The sequence below is a fragment of the Onychomys torridus genome, chromosome 9, assembly GCF_903995425.1.
Source record: "Onychomys torridus chromosome 9, mOncTor1.1, whole genome shotgun sequence".
In the NCBI taxonomy this organism is placed as follows: domain Eukaryota; kingdom Metazoa; phylum Chordata; class Mammalia; order Rodentia; family Cricetidae; genus Onychomys; species Onychomys torridus.
The window spans coordinates 111925561-111951578 of record NC_050451.1 but is presented as its reverse complement, the minus strand read 5'-3'; the positions used below and the strand labels follow the sequence as shown (position 1 = coordinate 111951578).

The 26018-nt window shown below is 36.8% G+C and overlaps 2 protein-coding genes across 6 annotated transcripts in view; one reads left to right on the top strand and one right to left on the bottom strand.

Annotated features, from left to right (window-relative positions):
- Positions 1–13793, top strand: part of Fgf14 (fibroblast growth factor 14) — a 691414-nt gene extending 677621 nt beyond the window's left edge. For all 5 annotated transcript variants that reach the window (XM_036199903.1, XM_036199907.1, XM_036199906.1 and 2 more), the window contains 2 exons: positions 5542–5740; positions 9164–13793. In XM_036199903.1, coding sequence (XP_036055796.1) covers positions 5542–5740; positions 9164–9300 — 336 coding nt within the window. In that variant the 3' untranslated portion in view covers positions 9301–13793. The remainder of the gene's footprint in view (positions 1–5541; positions 5741–9163) is intronic.
- A 1627-nt stretch (positions 13794–15420) lies between these two features.
- Itgbl1 (integrin subunit beta like 1) overlaps positions 15421–26018 on the bottom strand; it is a 305701-nt gene continuing 295103 nt past the window's right edge. The window contains exons 11-12 of the mRNA XM_036198544.1: positions 17302–17480; positions 15421–16200 (exon numbers count right to left, since the gene is read on the bottom strand). Of these exons, the coding sequence (XP_036054437.1) occupies positions 16109–16200; positions 17302–17480 (271 nt within the window). The 3' untranslated portion in view covers positions 15421–16108. The remainder of the gene's footprint in view (positions 16201–17301; positions 17481–26018) is intronic.

Here is a 26018-nt window from a genome sequence, read left to right as displayed (position 1 = left end):
GCAAGTCAATTGTAAAGTTTTGTTTGTGGTCTGCAGTTAGCAGGTAAGCAGTGAGTAGTCAGGTAAATGTTAGGTGTCTAACAAATAAACAGCTTTTCTGGCTGGTCATGACTTGAGGCTGATTGGGTAGGAAAAACAAGAACCTAGAGAAACAATTGATTTAGTTCTAGAAACAAAAGTGCCTTAGTTTCTAGAATTATAATTTTAGAAAAATGAAGGAACTTTACAAAATGCCTAACACTTTCTAGTGCATTCCACCAAAGATTAGGAATCAACACTCTAGTGTTGGAATGTAACTTATGTTCTAAAATTGTCTTGCACACTGACACTTTATGTTTTTATAATTATTCTCTTGCTTATCCTAGAGCGCATGTTACTCACAATAGGTTTCATCACTCTGACAGCATATAAAAACCTTTATCACATTTCTTCAGCCTGCTTTTCCATCTACATCACTCACTGTTCCCAGAAACGCCTATCTTTCAGTGCAAACTGCTCATGGTTCTCCAAATGTACCATAGCATTTCCTGTCTCCAGTCTGTCATAGTGCTATTCACTCCACATATAATCCCTCTATCATCTAAGATACCAGTATACTATAAATAGTATATACTTATATGGTCTTTTAAAAAGTGAAATGAATGACTAATTTTATTCATTTTATCACATCTGGCAGTGAGTTCAATACTTTATGTAAAGCCATGTTTATTGACTAATCGTGTAATTGAATTTGAATTTATAAGTGGAATTTGATAGAATTGAAATAATCGATACATAAAAGTTTTACTATATACAATGAATATTTCATAACAATTAGTGAGTACTTGTTACATTCCGAATGTTCTAAAATGAGTCAATTTACACCAGTTCTCCCAGGCTATTTTTTATACCTCTATGTAACTTCAATTTCATTTGGAAATGTATGCTGAAACTCAGGAAGATAAAATTATCTTCCCAAGAACACTTAGATAAACAAAAATCAACAAATGACACTATTACATAATAAATAGCCCCACCTATGTGTAGTTCCAGCGGTTCTCCTGAGAATGATGACATTGCTTTGGATGTAACATTTGAAGAATAGGTTAAGTTCTTCAAAAGCTCTTAAGAAAACTATATAAGATAAAAAAAAAATGTGGAATGTTATTTGTGTGTGTGTTTGCTTTTATTATTTGGCCAGAAATAAAATGACTAAAAATGTACCAACCAGTATTTAAGAGCATTATATGTTTCTCTTTTGTTGGTTTTGCTTTGTTTTTTTGAGACAGGGTCTGCCTGCCTGTCCTGGAACTCACAATGTAGACCTAGCTGACCTTGAACTCTGAAAGATCCACCTCCCTTTGCCTCCCAAGTGCTGACATTAAAGGCAGAAGATGTTTGTGTCTCTGAAGTCACAGGCAAAGCTCACAAAAATAATGCAAACAGGGGCTACAGAAAAAGTTTAATGAGCAGAGTACTAACCATGCAAGTGTGAGGATCTGAATTCATGTAAAAAGCCAGCCATGGCAATGTGGGCCTGTTCCTTTATTGCTAGGTAGGGACAGAGATAGGGAGAGCTTGCAGGCTCCTTGGCAGTCTGTGTAGCCAAGAGAGTGAGCTACAGGTTCAGTGAAGACTCTGTCTTTGAAAATAAGTTGAAGAATCATAGGGGAAGAAACTGATGTAGACGTATGGCTTATACACACATGTACACACACCAACATGTGTGCACATGCACATGCAGTTTCTAACACATCTGAAAAGTAGTGCATGAAGTTATAAGGTGTTCACTGAATAAGTTACATCTTCTACATTGAAAATGTCATTTTCTTTCATGTTTATGTCCATCAATTTAGAGCAATGACAGTAGAGATCCTCCTTACTAATGGTGTGTAGGCATCCTATGCCATATTTTGGATATTTTGGCAGAGGTGATGAAATAGGAATGAGGAATGACCTACATTCTCAGTGCAGGAGACAGAGATACTGTACATAAACACAGACATCAGTGAGCCATGCTCTGGCTAAAGATCCAATGTCCCCAAAGGCAAGCATCAGCTACTTTAACCCACACTGGGTACCCTAGAAAACAGCTGTTCAAATTCTATTCCTTGATGGATTTGAGATAGGCTTTTACTAGCAGATAACATTCTTGATGCCATGGATTATCTTAATAATACAAGTGACGTGCAAAAGTCTAATCTCTTTATCCTAGAAGAATTAGTTTCAACCAATATGACAGATATATTGTTCTATTGGGAGCCCTTCAAGTTTTATTGTGTTGCTGTTATACCCAGAACACAGGGACCCCCAAAAGACCACCACGAAGACCGAATCCCACAGTTAAAAGCAAAGAGGCTTTATTTTCAAGCTCAGAGCTTGGACTCTGTCCAAGCAGCAGTAATGAGAGCAGAGAGCCCAGAGCCCAGGTAGGGTAAGGTTTTTATCATAGCAGAGTTTGAGGTAAGGGGATTCCTAGGGTTCAGGACCCTGTTTGGCTGACATTTGTCTAGGGATATCAGGAAAAGGAAAATGGGTGTGTGCTCAGGGACATCTATTAATCTTATCTAATCTTATCCAATGGTTGGAATGTTTGAGATGTCAGGTACTTCCCCTTAGAGGCTGGCTCATCCCTGGGTAGATCGCTGGGTGGATCCCTGGGTTGATCCCTGGGTGGTATTAGCTTATGACTTTTCCCAGATCTGTGGATCCGCGTGTTGCCTGTCAGTAAGCCTGTCACAGCAGCTGTGTCTGGGTACCTAAGCCTATCATGGCCACTGTGTGGTCAAACTGTTTTGAGTACCCCCACATTGCTATGATAAAATAACCCAGCTAAAAGCAACTTAGAGAAATGAGGGCTTCATCTTACAATTCCAGGTTATAGTGGAGAAGTCAAAACAGGAACTTTGAAAAACTAGTCATATCACACACAGAGTCAAGACCAGAGAGAAATGACCACATGCAAGTTCACTTGCTTGTGCTCAGCTTCATTTCTCTAATTTCTCCAACCTAATATAGTTCAGGACAACATTAAGGAATGTTGCTTCCCACAGTGGGCTGGGCCTACACACATCAATTAACTTAATTAACACAATCATGCTCACAAACATGCCCACTGGATATCCCTAATCAAGACCTGTCTTCCTAAATAAACTGCAGTTGCTTAATGTAGTCAATGAAAGCTAACCATCACAGGGGATGGTTTAGAACACTCCATTTTGCTTTCCTTAAGGCTTCATCCACTTCCCTCTGTGACACCTCTGGAACCCTGACTCAATGAGGCTCAGCTTATTAACGACAGAACTAAAAGGAGGGTACTTAGAGAACAGGAATTTAGTACCAAGCCTGGACAGCTATTTGGGAAAGATCTTACTAAAATCTGAGGTAGATGTTGGAGATCTGCAGACATTCCCATAGGAGGGGCTCACCCTGCCTTTTGTTTTACTAATGTCTTCTATTGATCACTTCATCTGTCATCTTTGTCATGAAAAGCATCTGAATTAATGAAATTCATTTCTCCTTGGAAAATTAACTTCTGGTGAAACAAATTTATGGAGCATACTAAATAAACTTATACTGCAGAAGATACTGCTTGATAACTCAGTTTTTTTTTACTTTTTTCTTCAATGTGTCTTTCACATTATGTATCTTGATCCCTTTCATTTCTCTGTCCTGTCTCATCCACCTTCTGCCCCTGAACACTCCCCACACATACACAAAAATAAAACAAAATTTAAGAGGAAAAAAGAAAAAAAAGGGAAAAAATTAAAAATTATCACCATGGAAGCAACAGTATGACACAGTGAGTCACACAGTAAACCCCTTTGTCCACATATCTTTGCTTGCAAGTGTTCATTGCAGAATCATTGGTCTGTTTCAAGGCCTCTGGTTCCTACTACACTATTGATGCTGGGCCCTCACTAGGACTCTTCCTGGATATCTTGTTATTGCTCTGTGTTGTAGAGATCTTGCAGCTATGGGTTCTGCAGGTCAGGCCCCTTCATGTGCCCCAGCAGATCATAGATGGTGTGGATGTTGAGGTAGGCCAAGTCATTACCCTGGTTCTGGGCATGGGCAACTACAGGGTTGGTCAGCCTGCCAATTCTGCCCTGTCCTCACCACCAGTGTAGATCACTCACACTCTTTTGGGAAATAAAAAGAGAGAAGCATTTCCATATGCAATTATGATACATTTCTTGTGATAATTAACATAAATTCAACTCTTAGAGATTTTTCTCTTTTACTTTTCAAAGAATGTGTATTTATTTATTTCTAAAAGGTATTTATTTGTAAAAGATAAACAAAAGTTATTTTCTTTAATAGCAAAATCTGTTCAGGTGAAATAAAAATTGAGTGTATTTCTTTTTAGTACAGTGATGTTGCAAAAATGTAAGTGTCAGTAGGTGTGTCTTTGAATATTTGTTTTCTATATGTGCAAAAATAGCATATAGCCTATTTATAACTCCTACAAAATAACTTAAGTGTCTTCCATAATTTGCCACTGGGAGGTTAGAGTTTAAAGTTCTATTTAATTGGGTGCTGTCAAAAATACTTATAAGTTGCATTATTATGCATTTTTATAAATAAGCATACAAATTATATTCATTCTTTTTTATTTCAAACGTGTCACAAAGATATAAAATAATCTGTGAATATTTGTGATAATTATAATAGTACTAAAGCTTTGTGCTGCTCATTAATGAATGAGGATGGTGGTATTGATCCTAAATCTGTTTAACACACTGTACTCTTTCCAAAATTGTTGGGTAGTTTTAGTCAGGGCCAGGTTTTGCTATTCATCATCAAAAGTTTCAATAAGGCTCCAATCCATAAAATGAGGTAAGTATCTCTAGCATGATACCTAGCCTCAGCTTGTCACACATCAGTAGCTCTGGTGGCTAACTTCTACGCCATCTGATTGTCATGGATTCAGGTTGTGCTTTCAGTCTATTCCTCAGTGGTATAAATTTGTCACCCTGTAATACTAGTAGTCCAAGTGACAACTGTCTACTTACTATTACAGTTTTGCAAAGTGATTTCTATGGAAATAATGTAATATATGTAATACTTTAAATATTGTTGTAAACTTTATCAGGAATAGGTGATGGTACACTAATGTGGTAAGTGGTTGAATTGGGCTCTGGTTTAGTGAAAATACTGTATGGTTCATTTTTCTTTTTGTTTTTGTGATTTTATATAGGATCTTGCTACATAGGTGGGGCTGTCCTGGAACTTACTGTGTTCAAGCTGTCCTCAAAGTCATAGCAATCTGCCTCTCTCATCCCTCATCATTTATAATGTTCAATTACAGGCGTGAGCTACTATACCTGTATTACATTTTATTTCCTTATTAAAGGAGATCTGTCCTTGCAGATATATGCCCAAAAAGGCTCTCCAAATTCCTTTGGTATGAAAATTATGTATAGAGCTCCTGCACGCAGGTGCACTGAATCCAGCCATCCTTAGGCATGGTCACTGGGTCAGAGGAGTTCATTCAGAATGAGTAAACATCAGGAGCTTCTGCTTTCTACTTTAACTGTCCTCTCTTCTTTCTCTTAATAGGAACTTTTTACCCCTGAATGCAAGTTTAAAGAGTCTGTTTTTGAAAACTATTATGTAATCTACTCATCCATGCTGTACAGGCAACAGGAGTCTGGCAGAGCCTGGTTTTTGGGATTAAATAAGGAAGGGCAAGTTATGAAAGGGAACAGAGTAAAGAAAACCAAACCAGCAGCTCATTTTCTACCCAAGCCATTGGAAGGTGAGTATATCACACACATTATCCTCTTGGAAGCTGTTGTATACATTAATTTTTACATGAATGCATCTGCCATGGCCACAGGCCCTTCCACAGGCTGGTAGAAATGTCCTATGTTGGAGTGGTGTTTGCACAGATTTCTCCCTTTGTTCTTGGCAGGTCTAGGGTAGAACAGGGGCTTAACATTTTCCAGAACCAGGGTTTTCAGTTCTGAACACCAAAGCTGGAGTAAAACAAAAGGAAAAAATGTCCAATGTCCTCCCTTTCTCTCTCTCTCTCTCTCTCTCTCTCTCTCTCTCTCTCTCTCTCTCTCATGTGTGTGTGTGTGTGTGTGTGTGTGTGTGTGTGTAGCAGAAAAATTCTTTCAATTTTGCAAATCCTCACTATCCCAAATGTTCTAAGTACTTCATAAATTTTAGTTAATTTTTGAAAAATAAAAATGAACTGTGTTCTTACAAACATATAATGATAAGTATATAAGAAAAATGTTTTCACATGGAATTTCAAGTATTTGCCTATTTTCAGACTATGTGGGTAAAATTTCTTTTGAATTATTATAATTTATTGAAAATGATCCTGAAAGAACTATGTAAAGTTCCATATTTCCTTCCATGTCACATAAATTATTTCCCTTATGGTAAAGGAACTTACCTACTTTCAACTCTAAATAGCAGCTCCTTCACATTTATTTTTATCAAATTCCAAGGCTCAAGTTACCATGCTCTATTAATTAATTAGAAATATATGTACTTTGTTCATTAATTATTCTTCCAGAAGGACCATTTACTGTTATGTTACATTTTATAACTGAAAAAAATGACTTTGAGGCTATTCCAAAGTTTTCTTTAGAATCACAAATGAGGAAAATAACAAATCAAGCAAGCTTACACAGGAGGCCCAGCTTCTTGGGATAAAAGAAAAAGCCACCAGGCCCCTCCGGAGGCTGATGTGGTGTTGGTAATGACATCTTGTAGGTTGTAGTCCTGAAATCTACAGATTTTCTAAGTTTGTAGGAATCTTCAGGCTTGATGCTTTGAAGTTCCTCAGTATTAACTCTAACCACTGAGCTGACCCAGCCCTTCTCCTATAGATAGGCCATGTTTGAGATGTACAAGAAAAGTATGAGGGCCACAGAAAATATCAGAGAATCTCCTGCTGTGGCATAACAGTATTATCACAAATAATCCTATTACTTGGTATTCTAGCCTTAAGTTAAACTGTTGTGTGAGCATAGAATGTACATATAAGGAGAGAAAAATACTATTCTATCATGTTTTAAAATAATTCCTGGACTGAGGTACTCTAACCAAAACAAGGGAGTATGCTCTACTATTCCTTTAAAATATTACTTCTGAAACACATCATTTAACAGTGGAGATTACTAGAAGGATATCAATTTTCTTTATAAACCCAAATATGGTATGGATTGTATAATTGAAAATTTAGGACAATTTCCACAGCGATATGATGGTTTCTGGATGTTCTAGGGCAAGTCAGATCTTCCACCTAACTTTACTTCATAGATGGTGTAAGTCAAAACTTTGATACTATTGGGTCCTAACTTAATTAGAGTACAAGTGAGAAATTGGAGATGCTTCAAGAAGGAAGACAGCTTTCTTTCTTTTTCTTATTTTTTTAAAAAATTAAAAATAGATGTTTAGTACAACATATTCTGATTATAGTTTCCCTTCCCCTAAGGCTCCTTCAAGATCCTCTCTACTGTCCCTTCCAACCAAGTCCACACCCTTTCTTTTCTTTCTCTCTGTCATTAGAATAGAAACTGGAATCTAAAACATAAATTAGATAAAACAAAAATAAATAAACCAAAATAGGAGAAAACAAATAAACAAAAAAGAAAGAAGCCAAGGAAAAAGCTCAAGAAACATATACAGATGCAGAGATAAACAGATTAGCGCAAATAAAAATCCCATGAAAACATAAAATGGGAAAACATCACATATATATGAAAAACCTGTAAGGAAACAAAACAAAATAAAACAACAAAAACCCTAAAGTCCTGACAAAGCATTATGAGACAAAGAACCTCCAAAAAAGCCATTAAGTTCATTTTGTGTTGGCCATCAACAGCTGAACATGGGGTTTATCCTTAAGAGTGAGTTAGACTCCCCTGGATAAAAACTAATTTCTCATTTGTGAGAAGTTATCATTTAGAGACAGCTCCTGGGTTCAAACCTGGCTTCTTTTACATGATTTTCAAGTCATTTAGCTCAGTGTATATTTACCTTTGTAAGTATGCTAAGAAAAAACATGTGATACATTGTTGCAAATGTAAGATACCTCCATAGTACTCCTGGCACTGATCCTGACTCCACCCAGGGTACCCAGGGTCTCTCTTCTGAAACACCTAAGCTTTCAAAATCAAAGCAGCATGCTGGGAAGATTGACTGTAATTATACTGCTGCTGGCAGATGAGTTTAAGTCAACTAATTTTCCCACATGTCAGATACTTTTAAATATCCTTTCCTGAGACTCTGTAAAAGCATTTTCTAAAAAGTGACATGAACTATGGTGCTCATGTCACAAAGCACAACTCAGACAATTCCTCAATTTTCTTGCAGACATTAGTCTCAGATGCTGTTACTGTTCTTTGCCTCTGTCCTACCGACACCAATTATTTGATTTTTAAAATAATGCATCAGAAAAATAGATACAAAAATATAAATGTCATACAGGTTCTTCCAGTTGTGTAAAGGCCCTTCCTATGATAGTGGGAAGGAAAATAGAAGTAATTATTCACAGAAAGCTCTGGTTTAAGCAAAAAGAAGCCTTTATTACTACTACTGTGTGTAGCTTTCAAGTAGAACCCAGTATGACCGTGTTGCTTTTAAACCACTAAAGAGAAAAATAGCTTAGTGATTTCAGGTGAAAATAGAATTAGGTCAAATGCTTTTCTGAGAGAGAGAGAGAGAGAGAGAGAGAGAGAGAGAGAGAGAGAGAGAGAGAGAAGAAGGAGAAGGAGAAGGAGAAGGAGAAGGAGAAGGAGAAGGAGAAAAAGAAGAAGAGGGGAGGGGAGGGAGAGGAGAGGAGAAGAGAGGAGAGGAGAGGAGAGAGAGTCTGTGTGTATGTGTGAGTGCTCATGAGCCGCACATTCTTGAGTTATGTATGCTTTTCTTTATAGGTTTATATAGAGTCCGTACTCTCATCTAAACTTTATTAGAAAAAAATCTATGTATATATGCATGCACATATTTTAGTATATAAATTAGAAAATACATTGAAGGTTATGTCTTAATTTATGAATTAGAAATGACTGCCTTAAAACTGCTGTGCTCATTATCAATGGGATTGGCTTTATCCACCAAAAATAGCTACAGACTGGCTGAGGTCTGTGCAGAAAGTGGTATGCCATTCTTGCATGATAACCAGATAACCTCTTTCTGTCTTCTTCCTGTCTTCACACCCTAGTTGCCATGTACCGAGAACCATCTTTGCATGATGTTGGAGAAACGGTTCCGAAAGCTGGGGTGACGCCAAGCAAAAGTACAAGTGCATCTGCAATAATGAATGGAGGCAAACCAGTCAACAAGTGCAAGACCACATAGCCAGATCCTCAGGTGTCCTGACTTACTTGTCACAGAGCACAGTGGAGCGATTTATCCTTACTAGACATTCCTGCTCCTGTGGTTGAAGAGCCCCAGCAAGCAAGTTTATGCTTGTTCTATGCTGTCTCAGACCTCCTTTGTTGCAAATGGATAAATCTCAACCTGTGGTCCCCCCCACACACCAAGAAGACACCTGGACAAACCAGCTAAACTCAGACCATGGAATGCCCTACCAGATATGGAATGCCTTTTTAATATCTTTTCTGTGACTGTGACACTTCATGTGAATGACATACTTCACAAGTACACTCAATACCTTGCCTGCTGACAGCTACCCATAATCCTTTTTGAGTCCTGTTTCAGCGAAATCCATGTGTTTAAGTTCAATTTTGTAGCACACAAATAATATTGAGTAATTTCTAGTTAGATGCTGTAAACCTGTGCTATCATGGATTTCTATTCTTCCCATTTTTACAGGGCTGCTTGCTCCACTGTCTGTGACCTTTAGCAGGATTGTGTTCCTCTGGATCTTCAGTGTTGTAGTTGATTTAGTTTGGAGAACAATCAGGGAATCAGAAAGCCTTCTAAACCTATTACTACAAATTGTATCTATAAAGATTAAGGTTGTCTTTGGGCTCACATTACCGATTAAACACACATATATGCTCTGTCTAGTAAGAGACACTATGCTCCCGAGGTGGACATGGCCTAGGTGGAGCAAGGGTCAAACACAATCCATGGGAAGCTCTCTATGATAGGTGTTTGGCATCCCCTCTAAGTTTCTTCCTGTGTGTATGTGTGTGTGTGTTTTATACATATCACAAGCTTACTGGTAATGGTAACATTTGCCTTGCCCAGCGAGCAAGACCCACTTGGTTTTTGAGAAAGTGGGTCCAAAGAATTTTGTAGGCCTTGTAGGCCTGATTAAGGTTCATTTTTGTTTTCATCTATAATCCTGGTTATTGGGAAAAAGGAAAAATAAAAAACAAATCATCACAACCTATAAGAAATATGCTACCTAAATACATTTCCGACCCATTCCTTCCTGTTTTTAATGAAGATAACTCAATGCCACCCCTGATTTGGGCTGCATTCCAGTTATCCTCAGCAGAGCATGGGCAAGGCGGCTGTTGTGTTCTTTCTGTAGCAGCAATGCACATGTTAGTATGAATTAGACTTTAATATTTTTGGTGTATAATGACAAGTTTTTAAACCGGACATACTAAGGAAAATTCCTTTTTTTCCACCTTAGCATGCTGGGTCTGGTACTGTGTGTCACCAGTACACACCTCTAACTCAGCTCTGTGGAGCCCAACAGGCTGGGTTTGAGGTGGCTTGCCAAGATACCAGAATGTGGTCTGTTGAGTACCATAGATAAAACTAAAGACAAACCAACACACTCCAGCATTGGGGTTTGGGCCATTAATTTATTTGATTTTGTTTTCTTTCTTTTTTTTTTTGTAATTTCATTTTGAATTGAATTTTGTTAAACTCCAAGTTTAGGGGTACTAAGAAAGGCTGTGAATTGCTGGAGACAGTTTGAAGCCTCAATACAAAACATTCAGTATCAGATATAAAGAGCTTCAAAATGTTTAATACTGAACTGTTTGAAAATATGTTTAATTGTGTGTACACAATAAAATTCCATGTTTTCTTCTCAGAAAAACTCATTGAGACCAAACTGAACCTCTTTTATGGAAAACAATCTATGTGGAATCAATGTACTGGCCTCTTGTTATTATTTCCATGTGGCGGAATGACCTAGATGCCATTTGCCCCCATCTGCACTATGCTTACTGGGAAATTATTTTCTCACTGATTTCATGAATCTCCATGACAGCCCTTGCCCAACATAGAAAAATTTTGGCCTGCTTAGCTGATTAAAGATTCAGTATAAATTTAACTGTTTATGCTTATTTCATTTTCATATTTGATTCCATTTTAATAAATAACCATTAGCATAATGTTTGAGTAGATTTATTGTCAATAATGCTAAATTGCAAATACAACAAAATGACTCCTTTGACCACTACTGATTTGGTGTTATGCATAAATAGACAAAACCCATTAACTGATTATTTAGGGAAGACATACATATGATAATATGTGGTAAAATGTGAATAACTTGCAATTCCTATTAGTTGGCCTTACAGACACAGGTTATACCCATCCACATGTATACACACCCTAAACTAGCCTACATTTCTGTTTTTGGTAATCAACATTACTTGAGATTTCTGTTCTCAAGACCTGGCTAGTGCTTAAAATTAAGGCAAGATTTATTTTTGTAAATGATTGAGATTTATGTTATTGCTCCTCTCTGTTTTGTTTTCCAAGAGTTGTCAGTTGTCTATGAGAGAATGTATTATTGTAAGTAGGTATCCAAGTGGCTTCTTCTAATATAAGTTTAGATATATCACAGAGGGGTCCTTGTTATATTCTTGATTTAGTTAGGCCATTTCCTTTGTGTCTGATCTCACTTTTTGCATGGGAAGAGGAAAGCATCAAATGAATTGCATGTACTAGGACCCATGTATCCAGAAGCACTGGTATGTATTTTTTGATTTACATACAGAGAGCTTGTCTGCATTGTACACTTTGTGTTTCTTACCATTTGTTGTATTTACAGATACAACATATCAAATAAAATATTCATATGGAAACCATCAAATAACTTTATGTAACAAAATGGCATTGTATCACCCCAAATATAGAGAATTCTCTGTAAATAAGATGATAAACTCAGTTTTCCCCTTTACCATGCCAAAGAAAATTTTAGCTCTTTGATGATACCTCTCTTGCTAATTTTCTGGAATAAGATCATCATTCCTTCCCTCAGAAATTAAGTTTGCTTTTATTAAGTACAGTCTGTCATCACTGATGTTCTGTAAGTCTGATGGAACACATTTGTATTTATAGACTGTGTGTTTTATATCTTCCTGTATGCATATCCATTGTATCATGTCTTTAGAAGACCCATTCCTTCTGCATGTGTATCTGGTGGGGGAGAGTTAGTTCTACCACCTTGTTATGGTAGCTGATTGCTTTGCCTATCCGTCAACCGTGCTCATTAATATAAGTCCTTTACATAATTCAAGTGACACAATTTTTGTTTCCAAATAAGTTTACTTCCTGAAATTTCTTATTATTTTCCCAGGAAATAATTATGGAAGATATTCAAACAGTCTGTCCTGTGTGAAGAGTAAAGGGGAACTGGGTACACTTTCTTTATGTATTTTGGAGAATATGGAATCTTGTTTTAATTATTTGCTCGTCCTGGGTGCTTTGGGGGTGAGCACTAGCTCCATAAAGGATCCCACGACTTTTGCTCTAGTCTTTTTAAATAATGACTTTCTAGTAATTAAGCAGAATATATCATATATAACCACTTAATTAATTATAATTACTAAACCATCTTTTTTTTTTTCTCCCTAGAGTGACCAATATCAGATTTGGTACTTTAAGCAAAAACTAAAACAACAAAAACTCCTTTGTTGTTCCTTAAAGTGAATATGTATTATTTTGTTAAAAATTTCTCTCAAATATTTTAAGGATACTAGATGTTTGATATTCCTCAAAAAAGGAGTGTGAGACTAGAGTGGTCAAGGTTCAATTGAGAATAAACTTAAAATAATGAGAAATGACTTTGATTTTATTTTAAGAAACAGCCAAATCAAGGGGAAACAATTAGGCTAAAGGCCCAATTATTTTCTGAAATATAAACTTATTCAAATCCAGAATGTAAATTGTGTTGTTCTAAAATAAAGGGCATAGGTAGTTAAGGGTTTGGCTTAAAAAGTGACACACAGTGCTATGTGAGTATATAGAATACTGTGTCTGTTTCAAAGTTGTGACAGTTGAGTTTGCAAATTAAGACTGTGTTGTATTTTTGTTTTCCTTTGTTTGTGGTTCTCATTCAGTCTAATTTTGATATCTACTGGTGAGGTTGTGTTTGTACTTGAGCTGATAGAGGTAAGACATTCCTTCCCTGGTGCTGCTGGAATCCAGATGAACTCAGGATTCCTTAAAGGCAGTAGGAACAATGGTTCTCTTCATATCTTGAGGACTTTTGTTGACTTTTATAACTCCCCTGGAGGGATCTTCAATCATGGTTTGTTAAACAAGTAGGGTGAGGATCATCACCACTGGTGAACTTAATGCCAACCTTTCAATTATCATGGGTCCCAGTGTAATTTTTGAAAGCCACAAGCAATCCAAAGAGATTTGCTTATTTTCTCCTATTCATTACAAATTTGTCCTTGCTCAGCATTTTCAATCAGGTAGTTTCTATTTTGGAGTCAAAGTATAGAATTGTATTTAGGTAGGGGATAGCTTATGTCTTTGCCTGTCATTATTTTTCTATTTTTGTTTTTAAACAAAAGTGTGTGGAATTTTCACACACACACACATATTTATATACTGATGTTGGCATGGCAAGAACCAAACACAGACAGACAGACAGACAGACACACACACACACACACACACACACACACACACACACACACTATAGTATATAGATTGAAGCTTTTTTTAAAGTTTGTTTTCCAAGAAAAAAACTGACTAGAAACATACACTACAGTTTCTTTTCACATTTTGATCTCCACGGAATAATCATTTCTCCAATGGCATAACTCTATTCTGAGAAACCTTACATACTAAGGATATTTCAACACTTTTTCTTGTAAAGATATAAGAAGAGCAACACATTCTTTTGTGGTAGATACTACTGATAGAAATGTTTTAAAAAAACTAAAGAGAGAATCGTAATAATTAAAAATTTTAAGACACACCTGAGGTGATGAAAGGGAACTGAAGGTTCCAGGGGAGAAAAGTCCAACAAACTACCATACAGTTATGATAGAAGCCAGCCCACAACTTCTTTATGTATGACCCAAGAGCTCAGGATGGATTTTTATTTATTTGTTGCAATTTTAAAATATTAAACAATTAAAGAAGAAAATTCTACAGTAGTTTATCTAATACACATTGTTCACACCTTTATGTAGAAGGCTGAGTCCTGCAATAGGGAAACCTGAAGGTAGTTGTATTATGATGTGAAGGTCACTGACTCTCAATGTTTGGATGTCACCAAACATATTATCAGAACTGCTACTAAATTATTATAATTGCTTTGTTTCTGGCTTAAGATGTATATAGAGAAGAGGAAAATACAGAGAAAAAGAAAGAATGCAATCATCCATACTATACCTTAACTCCTTATATTGCCCTCATTTTATAAAACTGATGTTAATTGCCAGCTCAGTAATAGAAATACAACCTTTATGTCTGGGTCCCCTAATCTCAGGATAGAGGCAACAATTTTATAAATAGGTTAAATTCTCAGAACCTTATTGTTACTATAAAACCAGCACCAGTGAAATTGACTCTTCAAATACTTTTCAGTATTTAGTTTTTTTAAGTAATACAGTGGAGGCATGTTTTCTTTACTTTTGGTGACTTGACTGATAAAGTCTAAGCCATGACTTTAGAATATTTACATTATTAATATAAAATTTGCAAGTAAAAATTTCATCTTAAAACAATACAGAAATGATTTTGCTATGTTATTTTAGGATTTTACAAATAATTCACATTTAGGAAAAAGGTATTTTTTTAGCTATAAATAATGGTTGCTTCAACTATGTGTATAAGTAGATCTAACTGTATATATGCAAGGAAACCCCAAATATTGTACATTTTCATAATTTAATGTGAGTTTCATAAACAGCAAAATTTCACCAAGAAAATAAACATTTTGTTCCTATCACTGAGTGAATATTTGTAATTTTGATTTAAGGTATTTCTATATTTTGGGGTCCACTTCTGAGCTTCTGAAATAGTTGTCGTTCTTGTTGACCCTACCATTTCCTTGAAAAAAACATCTTTTAAGAGCAATGAGTGCAGTATGAGGATCCTTGTGTTTCCAACTAGACACTATCTTCTTCAGAGGACACATTACATGAACTAATTTAAATTTTAAAAAATCAGATTTCTTATACTAACCCAAGCCTAGTCTTAAAAACATGGTCTGTCAGTTCTTGGGCTCTAAAGTGGGTATTCCAATTCATTTTTTCTGTTGTGTTTGTTTTCAGTGGTTAGATAAATATTGACACAGAATATAAACAACTTTTGTCACTATTTATTAAATTGTCAAATTGTACATTTTTCATTTCTTCCTGTAAGAAATCCTTGTGAATTTAAAGCCCTTTTGATCTGGTAAACCCCAGCCCATCATCACATGTCATATGTGTCTGTCATCACTGTCCCAATATGCAAATTCAGATTCATGTGGAATCCTGGAAAAATCCAACTGATCGGTTTATGTGAGAATAAATATCATCCTTATATTCTGATACATTGTTTCTGGTGTCAGAATGTGGAGTCCTAAGTACCATGTGATTTAGCATTTTTCTACTACATATTGACAAACATTGGATGTCAGAAATACTTTGCTGTGAGGGCCCTTCAGTGTTCTATTGGGTATTCAGCATTGTCTGTGACCACTACCTCTAAAATGCCCATAGCACAAGCACCCCTACCCTACCCAGTCTGACAACAAAATTCTTTGTAGACATTGCCAAATGTCTTGTGGGTGCAAAATTGCCCTCCTTGGTTATAAAACACTGATGTTAATTATGGGAAAACAATTTAGTTTGCTGAAGTCATTTCTAATGAAGACCCATGTTTCACTCAGTCAGAAATAGAAAAACACACAAGAGTCTGCCCTAGTGCTGTCTACACATGCATTCCTCTAAACTTCTAAAATGGCCTAGAAATGTGAATCCAGTTGTGGCCCATGGAATCACTAAGGATATTCAGTGCCAAGCCAGATTTCACATGCATTTCCATTCCATCCATCCCAGCATTCACAGTTTCCACAGCTACAGATTCCATTTCCTGCAATAAAATAAATATGGGGATTATAGTTATGATCAGAAAGCACTACTAGAATATGTGACTGTGAATCACAACTGTTCATAAGAAAACCACTCCATTCATCCTCTCTAGAGTGTCTTATAATAAAATGATGTTATTATGTTATTAAATATCTGAAAGAAATCTACGTTTAAGATCATTGGTGAGATCTCTTTGATTCCATAATCTATTAATCAAACAGTACCCACCTTGCATCACTCAGCTGGGCTCTCATATCACAATTCTATTTTCTGTTAGTGGGCAAACCATGTGTGACTTACAAATAAGCATTGAAAAGCATAAAGCCCCTTGATAGGAATTAGGGTGGCCAGAGAGCTGGAAAAAATATCCTTGTGTAGTAAGGTGAACAGAAAAAGTGATTGTCTAATTTAATGTCATGTCAAAATAGTTATCTTTAACCTTATTAAAATGTTTGATTACAAAAATATTTTGTGTTACTGAGAAAGAATTTTATTAATGTTATATTGAATCAGCTAGAACTCTATGAAGTGTGAGTACATTTTATAATTAAAACAATGCCTTCAGGAGAACACATACACGTGTTATTATTTGACTTGGTTCAGTATTTTTATACCTAATTATTATAACTCAATTAAGTTTGTGATGGCCATCACACAGTCAAACCTTTTGTATACACTTTTGCTATCTTTCCCACCACACACATATCCATATGTATACACAGCTCCCTAAAAACAGCCAATACACCAACTTGTGGCATCTGAGTGCTGCTTAAAACAACAGCCCTTCCCTGGTACATGTTAAAATAAAATTATTTTCAAGAGAATTTTGCATTTGCATAATTGCCCTTGTGCAAATTCATCGGGCAAGTTATCTTGTAGAAGTCTCCCAACAATCATATAATCTGGCTACATACTTTTGCACTCTTCTAGGGAAAATGTTAGTTTTACAGGTGATCACTTATCCTCTTAGAATTGCTACACATGTGCATTGTTCCCTTGACTATATGGGAGCTGCTTCTCTAGCTATCTAAAGCAGCATGTAGTGGATGCCATTCAGCTCTATTGTCATCTGTGGCACAAAACAGTTAGTGTAGTTTAATACCTGTGCAAATGAGACCATCGTGTTTGTCACAGTCTCTGTCATCGCAGTCACAAAACTCCCCTGAAATGTACCACTCTTCTGAAGAACAAATGCACTTTCCACAATGGCAAGAACCTGAAATCACAATGGATATTACTGTCACCAGAGCAATAAAGGTTTCCATCCAGAAGAGAGTATCACTGACACACTGACAAAGGCTTGTAATAACCTATCTTCTAAAGGTAAAAGTTTATTGAATAGCTGCTTTACTTACTCAAATACATAAAGGTCATTCAGGAAAGCCTTCATTATAGATCTAGACAGTTGCAATTAGCCTGGAGCAAATGTTCTTTGGTCCAGTCTGGCTGAAATGTCAATGGAACAGGATGTGGCTCATCCTTAGAGATACTCTCCCCAAAAGGTATTCAAAATAGATGTTTTGTTTCTTTCTTTTTTAATTGAATTGCATTTTTAAGTCCTTGTTATCTAAAGGAATCCAATACTAAATTATATTAAATGAAGATTCATTTTGTAATTTAGTAACAACTAAATTATTGAGCTCATCATCTTAGAATTTTATTTATATGATTCTTTTTTAAATAGGAACACACAAACTTCATACTGAGAGGCAAAGTGAAGTGCTAAAAATGCAGACACAATCTCTCATGTCTGACTGATGTCTCAGACCTGCCCTTCAGGATTTTATCTTTAATCAGGAAGAGTCCTAATGAACCCCAAATGATGTCCAGTCAATTTTCCTACCCTTTATCAACCTTCTTTCTGGTTATTTCAATCTAATTTTAAAACAACAAAAAATTATTTAGTTATTAAGATATTTTGGGTAACTGAGAATCTTACTAATTGGAATATTTAAGATAAAAATAAATTTTATGTTATTTCAAAGAGAAGAAATTTCTCTTTGTGCAAATGTCTTTCAAGACGGGCTTGAAAATTGTGGGGAAAGCTGCTTTGGCCACAGCTAGAAGAACAACTGCAGAATTCAAAAGGACCTTTTCCATTTTCTTGCTTGGCCTTTCTTTCTGGACACAATTTCCTTTTACTAAAAGATACTGATAGTTAAGTTACTCAAGTCACCAATCACCTCGAGAAAATGTGAAAAGTAAAAGTTTTCAATGCGGTTAGCAAAACTCCAAATTCATTAAGCTCTAAATTCACAGAGAAGACTCAGGAGTGTTCTGAGTACTTCTGAAATAGAGTGACTGACTAATGATTAACAAACAACCTAGGGGCACAGAGAGCAGAAAACCCACATTTGGGGAAATGGACTGACATGATACTGTCATGCATATCATGAAAGAATTATAGTTAAAGTGTCCCAAGCATTAAGTGCTATGTTAGTTCATGACATGGAAATGGTATATGTATTTTAGATGAAAGTATCTCCCACAACCAAATTTCATTTTGGCCTTTCTCATTACACATCTCAAGGCAAGTCAGAACCAGTTGTAATGCAAGAATTGTATTTATATTTATTTTTACTTATTTGTTAAGTGCAGCACAATGTCACTTAGTCTTGACTTGTTTCAGAGTCTGGGTAGATTTGCAGACTATTTAGGGCAATATATGGAGATCTTCTATTTTTATGAAGTGATTGACAGTGTGGTGGTTGCCTTGGATCTTACCTGCTGGTCTAGTGGGAAAGACATAAGGCCCCCCTTGAATTCTTACCTAGGCAGAAGGTATCTTCATTTTAGAATTATTTTTTTTCTTAAATTTAGGTATTTTCTTTAAAATTTATAGAAATGGAAATGTTTAACAATCAATTGCTTATTTAACAAATGTTAATGAAATATCTACATGGGCACTCTATTGTCTATCACAGAGATGTCCCCCAAAGGAACATCATGTTTAGTGGCTTATTTCCACCAGAGAAGAAGATTAACTATTTGAGGAATTAAGTATTTTTGATTCTTATATAGTATCTCTTACATCAGGAAGTTATTTACACAATAGAAATAAATGATTTTATACACTTAAGATATTAATATAGTCACACCTAGAATGCCTTTTCATGTGTATTATAATTCCTACAAAGAGTTTACACTTCATCTTTGAACTTATTTCTTGCCTGGAACTGATTCTTATTACTTCTTTTGTTTCTGGAATGCTTAGCTACAAAGTATAGCAAAGTATTTTCCTGAAATGAGCACGCTCTGCTAAAGTAAATGTGGTATATTTAGACTGAATATTTGACAAGTAAATTATAGCTCCAAATATAGTAGATGTCAAAAAATGTTTAGAATAAAAATGGGATTTGATTTTGTGTATGCTATGGAAGCAATTCGTGGTCACCATAATCCAAGGTTTATTGTTTCTCTGTTGATGATTGGTAGAAAATTCTTCTACTCCCTCCAAAAATAGGAACAGCATAATATGTAGTATTAACACAGTGTACATAGTCCTTAGAACCTATTATAGACTAATAAGTTGGACCAGGAGTTTAACATTTGTTTTACATATGGAGAATGCATGCCATAAGATACTATTGATTCCTTAAACCTTCGTAAGTCTAACACTTCAACTGGAGTCCAAATATTTTGTGTAGTCACTTGACCAGGTTGCTGTTGTATGGTTACTGGATAAATTAAGGGTGATTGTGTGAAAACAGGCTTGTTTCTGTAACCTTATAATCCAATCCTGAAACAACTTCACTGTTAATTTCTTCTGTCTGAATCTGAATATCTCTATAATTCATTTTAACAGGTTTAACAGGTTTAACAGGTTTAACAGGTTTTTCTAAAATTTTTATCCTGGCACTTATCTTCTCATATAGTTGTTCCATTACCATACTGCCTAAAATTTCAAACAAAGCCCAATTTTCTTCCAATGTACATATAAAACCCATTTTTTTTTAATGTGGAAAAATTCTCTTTTAAATAGTTTCCTTTAAAATATATGATATAAATGACTTACCAATTCTGCGTAGAACAGTAGAAATCCGAGGGAATTTCCAAACAGCTACCTAGCGTCCGAGGTGGAATCCAGAGAGAGAGAGAGAGAGAAAGCGTAGCCACATTCTGGCTAAAAGCTTGAATCCAACTGCTTCAATGTTCTGATCTGAGCCGAGTCGAGCCTGGGCTCTGGTTTCCTTAAGCTCCTACCGACCGCGTGCGCTGGCGTTTCAGCCAAAAGCAGCCTATCTGCAGTTGCGTGTAGCTACTGCAATTAGCGGTAGCTCCCGCAGGCCTGAGTTGTTTGTAGCACCGGCTTTTTAAGCAAGTAACTCCAGCTGTGGCTGTAACCGCTCGTAGCTAAGGCAGGTTGGGCCTGAGTCCTAAGCTAAGCTAGGCCCGGGTTAGGCCGGGCTAAGCCTGAGCTAAGGAGCCAGGCCCGTCCGGGGGGGGGGGGGGACCCACTGCCAAGGCAAGCGGTTTTTTAATGAATTCTTCCCACGTTGGGCGCCAATTGTAGATGTATCTGGCTTGTTAAATAAGAAACACAGAACCGATTGCAGAGTTAAAAACCAAGAGGTCAGAGCAAAAGCGGAAAACCTTACCCTTCACTGCTTCTGCCGTTCTTCCTCTCCGCAAGAGACCTACTTCTGGGCGTCCTGTCTATTTAAAGACTTTCTGTTCTGTTTTCTCATTGGTTGTAAACCCAGCCACATGACCTCCTCGTCACTGCCTGCTTGTACAGACCTCCAGGTCTTCTATGGTTGGTATTGAGATTAAAGGCATGTCTGCCATGCTGGCTGTGTCCTTGAACACACAGAGATCTGCCTAGCTCTGCCTCCCAAGTGCTGGGATTAAAGGCGTGCCCCACTACTGCTCAGCTTCTGCTCTGGCTTGCTCTGACCTCAAGGCAACTTTATTGACATACAAATAAAATCACATTTCAGAGCATCAGCTTGGACTTGCTTGAGAGACCATGGAACTAGGAAACCACATCTGGCTCTTTTTTTTTTTTTTTAGCCTTTTCAGGCCCTATGTTTGGATATTTGAGCCTCCATGTTAGATGCCATATATAATAAGCTTTCTCATTAGGACTGCCAGCCTGCAAATAATGACATGGGGACTTACTAAAGAAAGCATGGCCTTAGCTTAGACTTTTTTCTAACTAGTTCTTATAACTTAATTAACTCATGATTTTAATCTATGTTCTACAACATGACTCAATTATCCCTCCAGTATAGCATGTCTGACCTGCTCCAAATCTTCTGACATCTCCTCCTTTCTTCTTCCCAGAGTCCTCTGTGTGTCTGGAAGTCCTGCCTAAATTTTCCTGCCTAGTTATTGGCCATTCAGCTTTTTATTACAACAATACCTTTTCACAGTACAAATATCCCACAACACCATGGGGTGACTGTCCAAGCAGCCAGATGTCTCTATCATTTCTATAGTTTTGGAAGTTGCTTGCTCTGCAGTGGGGTTGTATATTAGATCACAAAAGCAAGCGTGAGGATAACATCAAGGTATCTTATAAGACAGAGGGCATGAATAAACTAGCTGTGGTGAGACTTGAAAGGGAAATGAGCCACTTACAGGCCTGCAGATGACACAGAAGTAAAAAATACACGTGCTAAGAAAGCATGACTACATAGCCCCTTTCCTAAAGAGAAAGGTGCTGTGCTTCAATGGAAGGTGTATGGACCTTGAAATCAGAGGAACTAGAGCCACGTTCTGGTGCTTTGTGGCTAAACTACAGGATTTGAAGTGCAACTTGAAACATAAAAGCACATCCCTCAGAGGTTCAGCTTCCTGTCTGTAAAATGGGGACAACACCTTTCTTCACAGGCTATGATAACACATCATTTAATGCATGAGGAAAGGTTTCTGGGAATAGATACCTTTGTTCAGATTTATTTTATATTGGTCTTTCATCTGCTTTCCATTAACTTCCAGATTGTCATGTCAGAAAATCACTACCTGGATGCATGGGTGGTTATGTTAAATTAATCATAATAATGAATTCTCAACAAAAGAGTCTTGTCCATTAATCTTTCTATGTAAAGATGAGTGTCATAGAGCACATGGTTAAGAAAGAATGGTGACCACAATACCAGAAGCACTGGTCAGTATAGATGACAATGATACATGCCCTTGTACACATAGCAGGATCACTGTACCCTTTATCTTTCATTTCCTATGCTCTGGTTCCTGGCAACATATTTTGTTTATAATAAATACATGAAAAATCCTTTCCAGGCAAATAACTGTGGCACAGAGTATCTGGCTGTAAGAAAGTGTGACTATCAGGAAAGAAACAAAGCACTAGAAATAAGAAACTAAATTGAAAAATTCAGAAGTCTAGTATATGGCTGTTTGCACACAAGTGAACAGGACTATATATACCCCTGTATAACTGTCACAAACACAATGTTTCATAGTAAAGGGTAAAAAAATCTCAAAAACCAGGAATATACATCAGAAACAAAAAGACCAAAACCAAAAGTCAAATGTGAACACAAGCCTTGTGCCATTTTTAACTTTTATACATCAATAAAAGTCATGCTTTATCTGCTCTTGTTCATGAAGAGAAATGTAAAAAGGTGAAATCATTAGGAATACCTTTTGTTTTTATTAGTAAGCCCCAGGAGGGCAATTAATAAATGCTGCAAGCAGTGGTGATATGACTAGCCTTCAAAATTGAACTGGGAGTTGTAGTGTGCCCAATGAAGAATGACACCAACACAACCTGCTAACAGAAATGCAAAGGAGAAAGGACCAATATCCAGAAAGGACTCATAATTCCATTTTAAATAATTTCAAGATTTCTGTTTCAAAAGCTTATCTCCTATACCATATCCAAATGTGCCATGCTAAGCTAGATCTCTATTGGGACACTGTTTTAAAAATGATGTGTCAAAATGACTGTGTATGTCTGATGGGAAATGATACCCTACAATTTACACTGTCTTACCATCTGATCTTTCTGCCTATTTAGTCACATCTTCCCCTCATCCTCATCCTATGGTTGTTTCACAGGCCATGGCACATGTTCCTGTGGTCGTTGTGTTTGTGAGAAAGGATGGTTTGGCAAGCTCTGCCAACACCCACGGAAGTGTAACATGACAGAAGAGCAAAGCAAGAGTTTGTGTGAGTCAGCAGATGGCACATTGTGCTCAGGGAGGGGTAAGTACCACTGCTGGAGCTGGATCCCTGCTGAGACACATGGTCCCTCAGAACAGCAGGTAGCAACCAGTCCCTTCAGAATGAACTTTACCTGAGAAAAGCCATTCAGCCTATGTGAACCCTGAAAGCTATGCATCAGCAACAGGTGTGGAAACTAAGGTGCTAATGTCCTTTTTGTCTATGCAAATGATGGAAAACTTCCTAAGTTTTCAAACATGCTTTACCAAAAGAAGACTTCACTTATATTAACACATAGATATGATTTTTTTATATTTATGTTTAGAACCTTATTGTAAATATTCTTTTGCTGAGTCATGTCCAGTTGCAAATTCCATAAAGACACAGAAAGCTATACTTACCAATGCAATGAGCTACAGTCCATGTACTCCCTAACCTGACTTTTATGCAAAATTATTCCATAAACTATATAAGCAGTGGTATTGAGTCCTCATTAGAGTTTCAGAATTTTCATCTCGGCAATTGGCATATAGGAAACACGAAAAAGTTGAGGAATGCTGGGGAGATGGCTCAGCAGTTAAGAGCACTTGCTGTTTTTGCAGACAACCAGAGTTTGGTTGAGAGAGACTGGGTCTCTCTCAACTGCCTATAACACTCCATTCAGGGGATCAGACACCCTCTTCTGACCTTCATGGCATTTGCTCTCATGATCGCTGAACCTACACATACACATTTTTTAATAAAATAAATCTTTTTAAAAATAAAAGGATTCAAAATTTGATTAGATATTGACCTAAAGGTATTTCCTTACAACTGAACTGAACACAAATTCCTACTTAATACTTTTCCAGTTATTTGCTTTGGGTGGTGGGAGTACAATCACAGGTCACTGACAATTGAGAGCCTAGATGTTCACATTTGTCCTCCACTGGATATGATGCTTTGTCATGGATAAATTCAAAAAGGAATGTAAAATCTGCCCAGGGTTTTCCATTTTGAGTTTTATGGTTCACATTAATGATGGAAGTAAGTGGTTGAAATACTTTTTCTGCTTTCTAGAGGCATCATGATTTATGGTATAGAAGCTACTGTAATTAATCTTTTTTACAGATGATAACAAGGATGTTACTCCTAGTCTCCATGGAGAAATTGTCCCATACCCTGCCTCCAAGAACCACAGTAAAAGTACAGCATGTGAGAGACTGGGGGATTTCAACATGATGAATGAGAAAGGAAATTTTCTTACATCCTTTCACTCTATATCTCCTTGACTTGTATAATTTTCCAAAATTCATGTAGGAAAAACTTCATTCTGGTGATCTCAAAGTATATAGACACCTTTTTTTATCCTTTTATGGGGCAGACGTGAGCCAGGGACTAGCCTGTGGCTGCATGCCATGGTACTTTGTAACCCACCCCACCAAAATGACAAGCTTGAACTATGCATTTGCTAGGAACTGTGAATAAAGCCTTCACTTCAGGAGACGATGAAGAAATAGCATTTTATTTCTTACAAATTTATAGCCAAGACAATAAATCACTCCATAGAAAAATTTAAAACAAGATACATTGTTGTGACCTTCATAACAGATGGTGTCATTAGTACAATAGTGAAAACTGCCTGCTGGGGTGTCAGGTTGCAGCATTTTGTCAGGCTTGATGTATGAAAAAGAAAGTCAGTAATGGAATGGGGCCTTGCCCCTAGACTGAAATTGTTTTTGTAAATGACCAAGAGAAATGTGTTTAGTGGCCATGTCGCCCCTAAGTTTAGCTACCTTTGCAGAATATATGGTAAGATTTATATTTTTTTCGTTATTGTTTGGCTTGGGAATTTATTTATTTGGTTGGTTCCATGGTGGCACAATAATGTTTGTCTTAGTAACATTACCTTAGATTCAAGTAATCACTCTTATAGTCAGAGGTACCATTATGGGACAAGTCTTTAAATATATACTTAAACTGTCACAGTGATATTGCTGCACCCACATCATTAATAGGTTCAGGTACCCTCATTCATCCATCTGTTTCTCAGCTACCCCTGTTCTGTATCTTCAGCAAAGAGAAATGAGGAAAAGTTATGCTTCTAAGAGCAAGCTTATCCTAGTTGTCATGGCCAGTATGGCTGCTAGTCATATCTGTAGGCTCATTTATTAAACTGCTTGGATGTCTTTGCTGTAACAACCACCACAGATAGATGGCTAACTGGTGGACTGAATCAGATTGAGATAGTCTGTTAACTGTTTTCAGAATGGGTCTGAGATGATTTCCCCATCCTTTCTGCTATTCCATTCTCTTCTTCAAAGGAAGTTTGTTTCTTTCTCCTCCTTAGGTCTTTGAAATGTGCTACAGATAGATGAAAAAATTTCCCAATAATGAAAGCCAGCAAAAGCATAAAGAAAAATAGGGACATTGTTAAGAGTCCTTTTGGAGAATGAAAACAAATGGGTTAGTGGTGTTGTAGTTCCAGACAGGATGGGCCAGCCGCAGCCTATGGCTGGGCTGGGTCTCTAGTGGGAATGGGTCCTAGCCTGCTGAGTTGAACAGTTGCTCACTTTGAGGTGTTCAGTAACTTATACTTATACTTGTTAGACAGAATCTTCTCATGCTTTCCCCTTTCTAGATATTGATAATCCACCCCTATTATTGGTTATTTATGAGAACAGCCAGAGCTTTCTACAATAAAAGTCT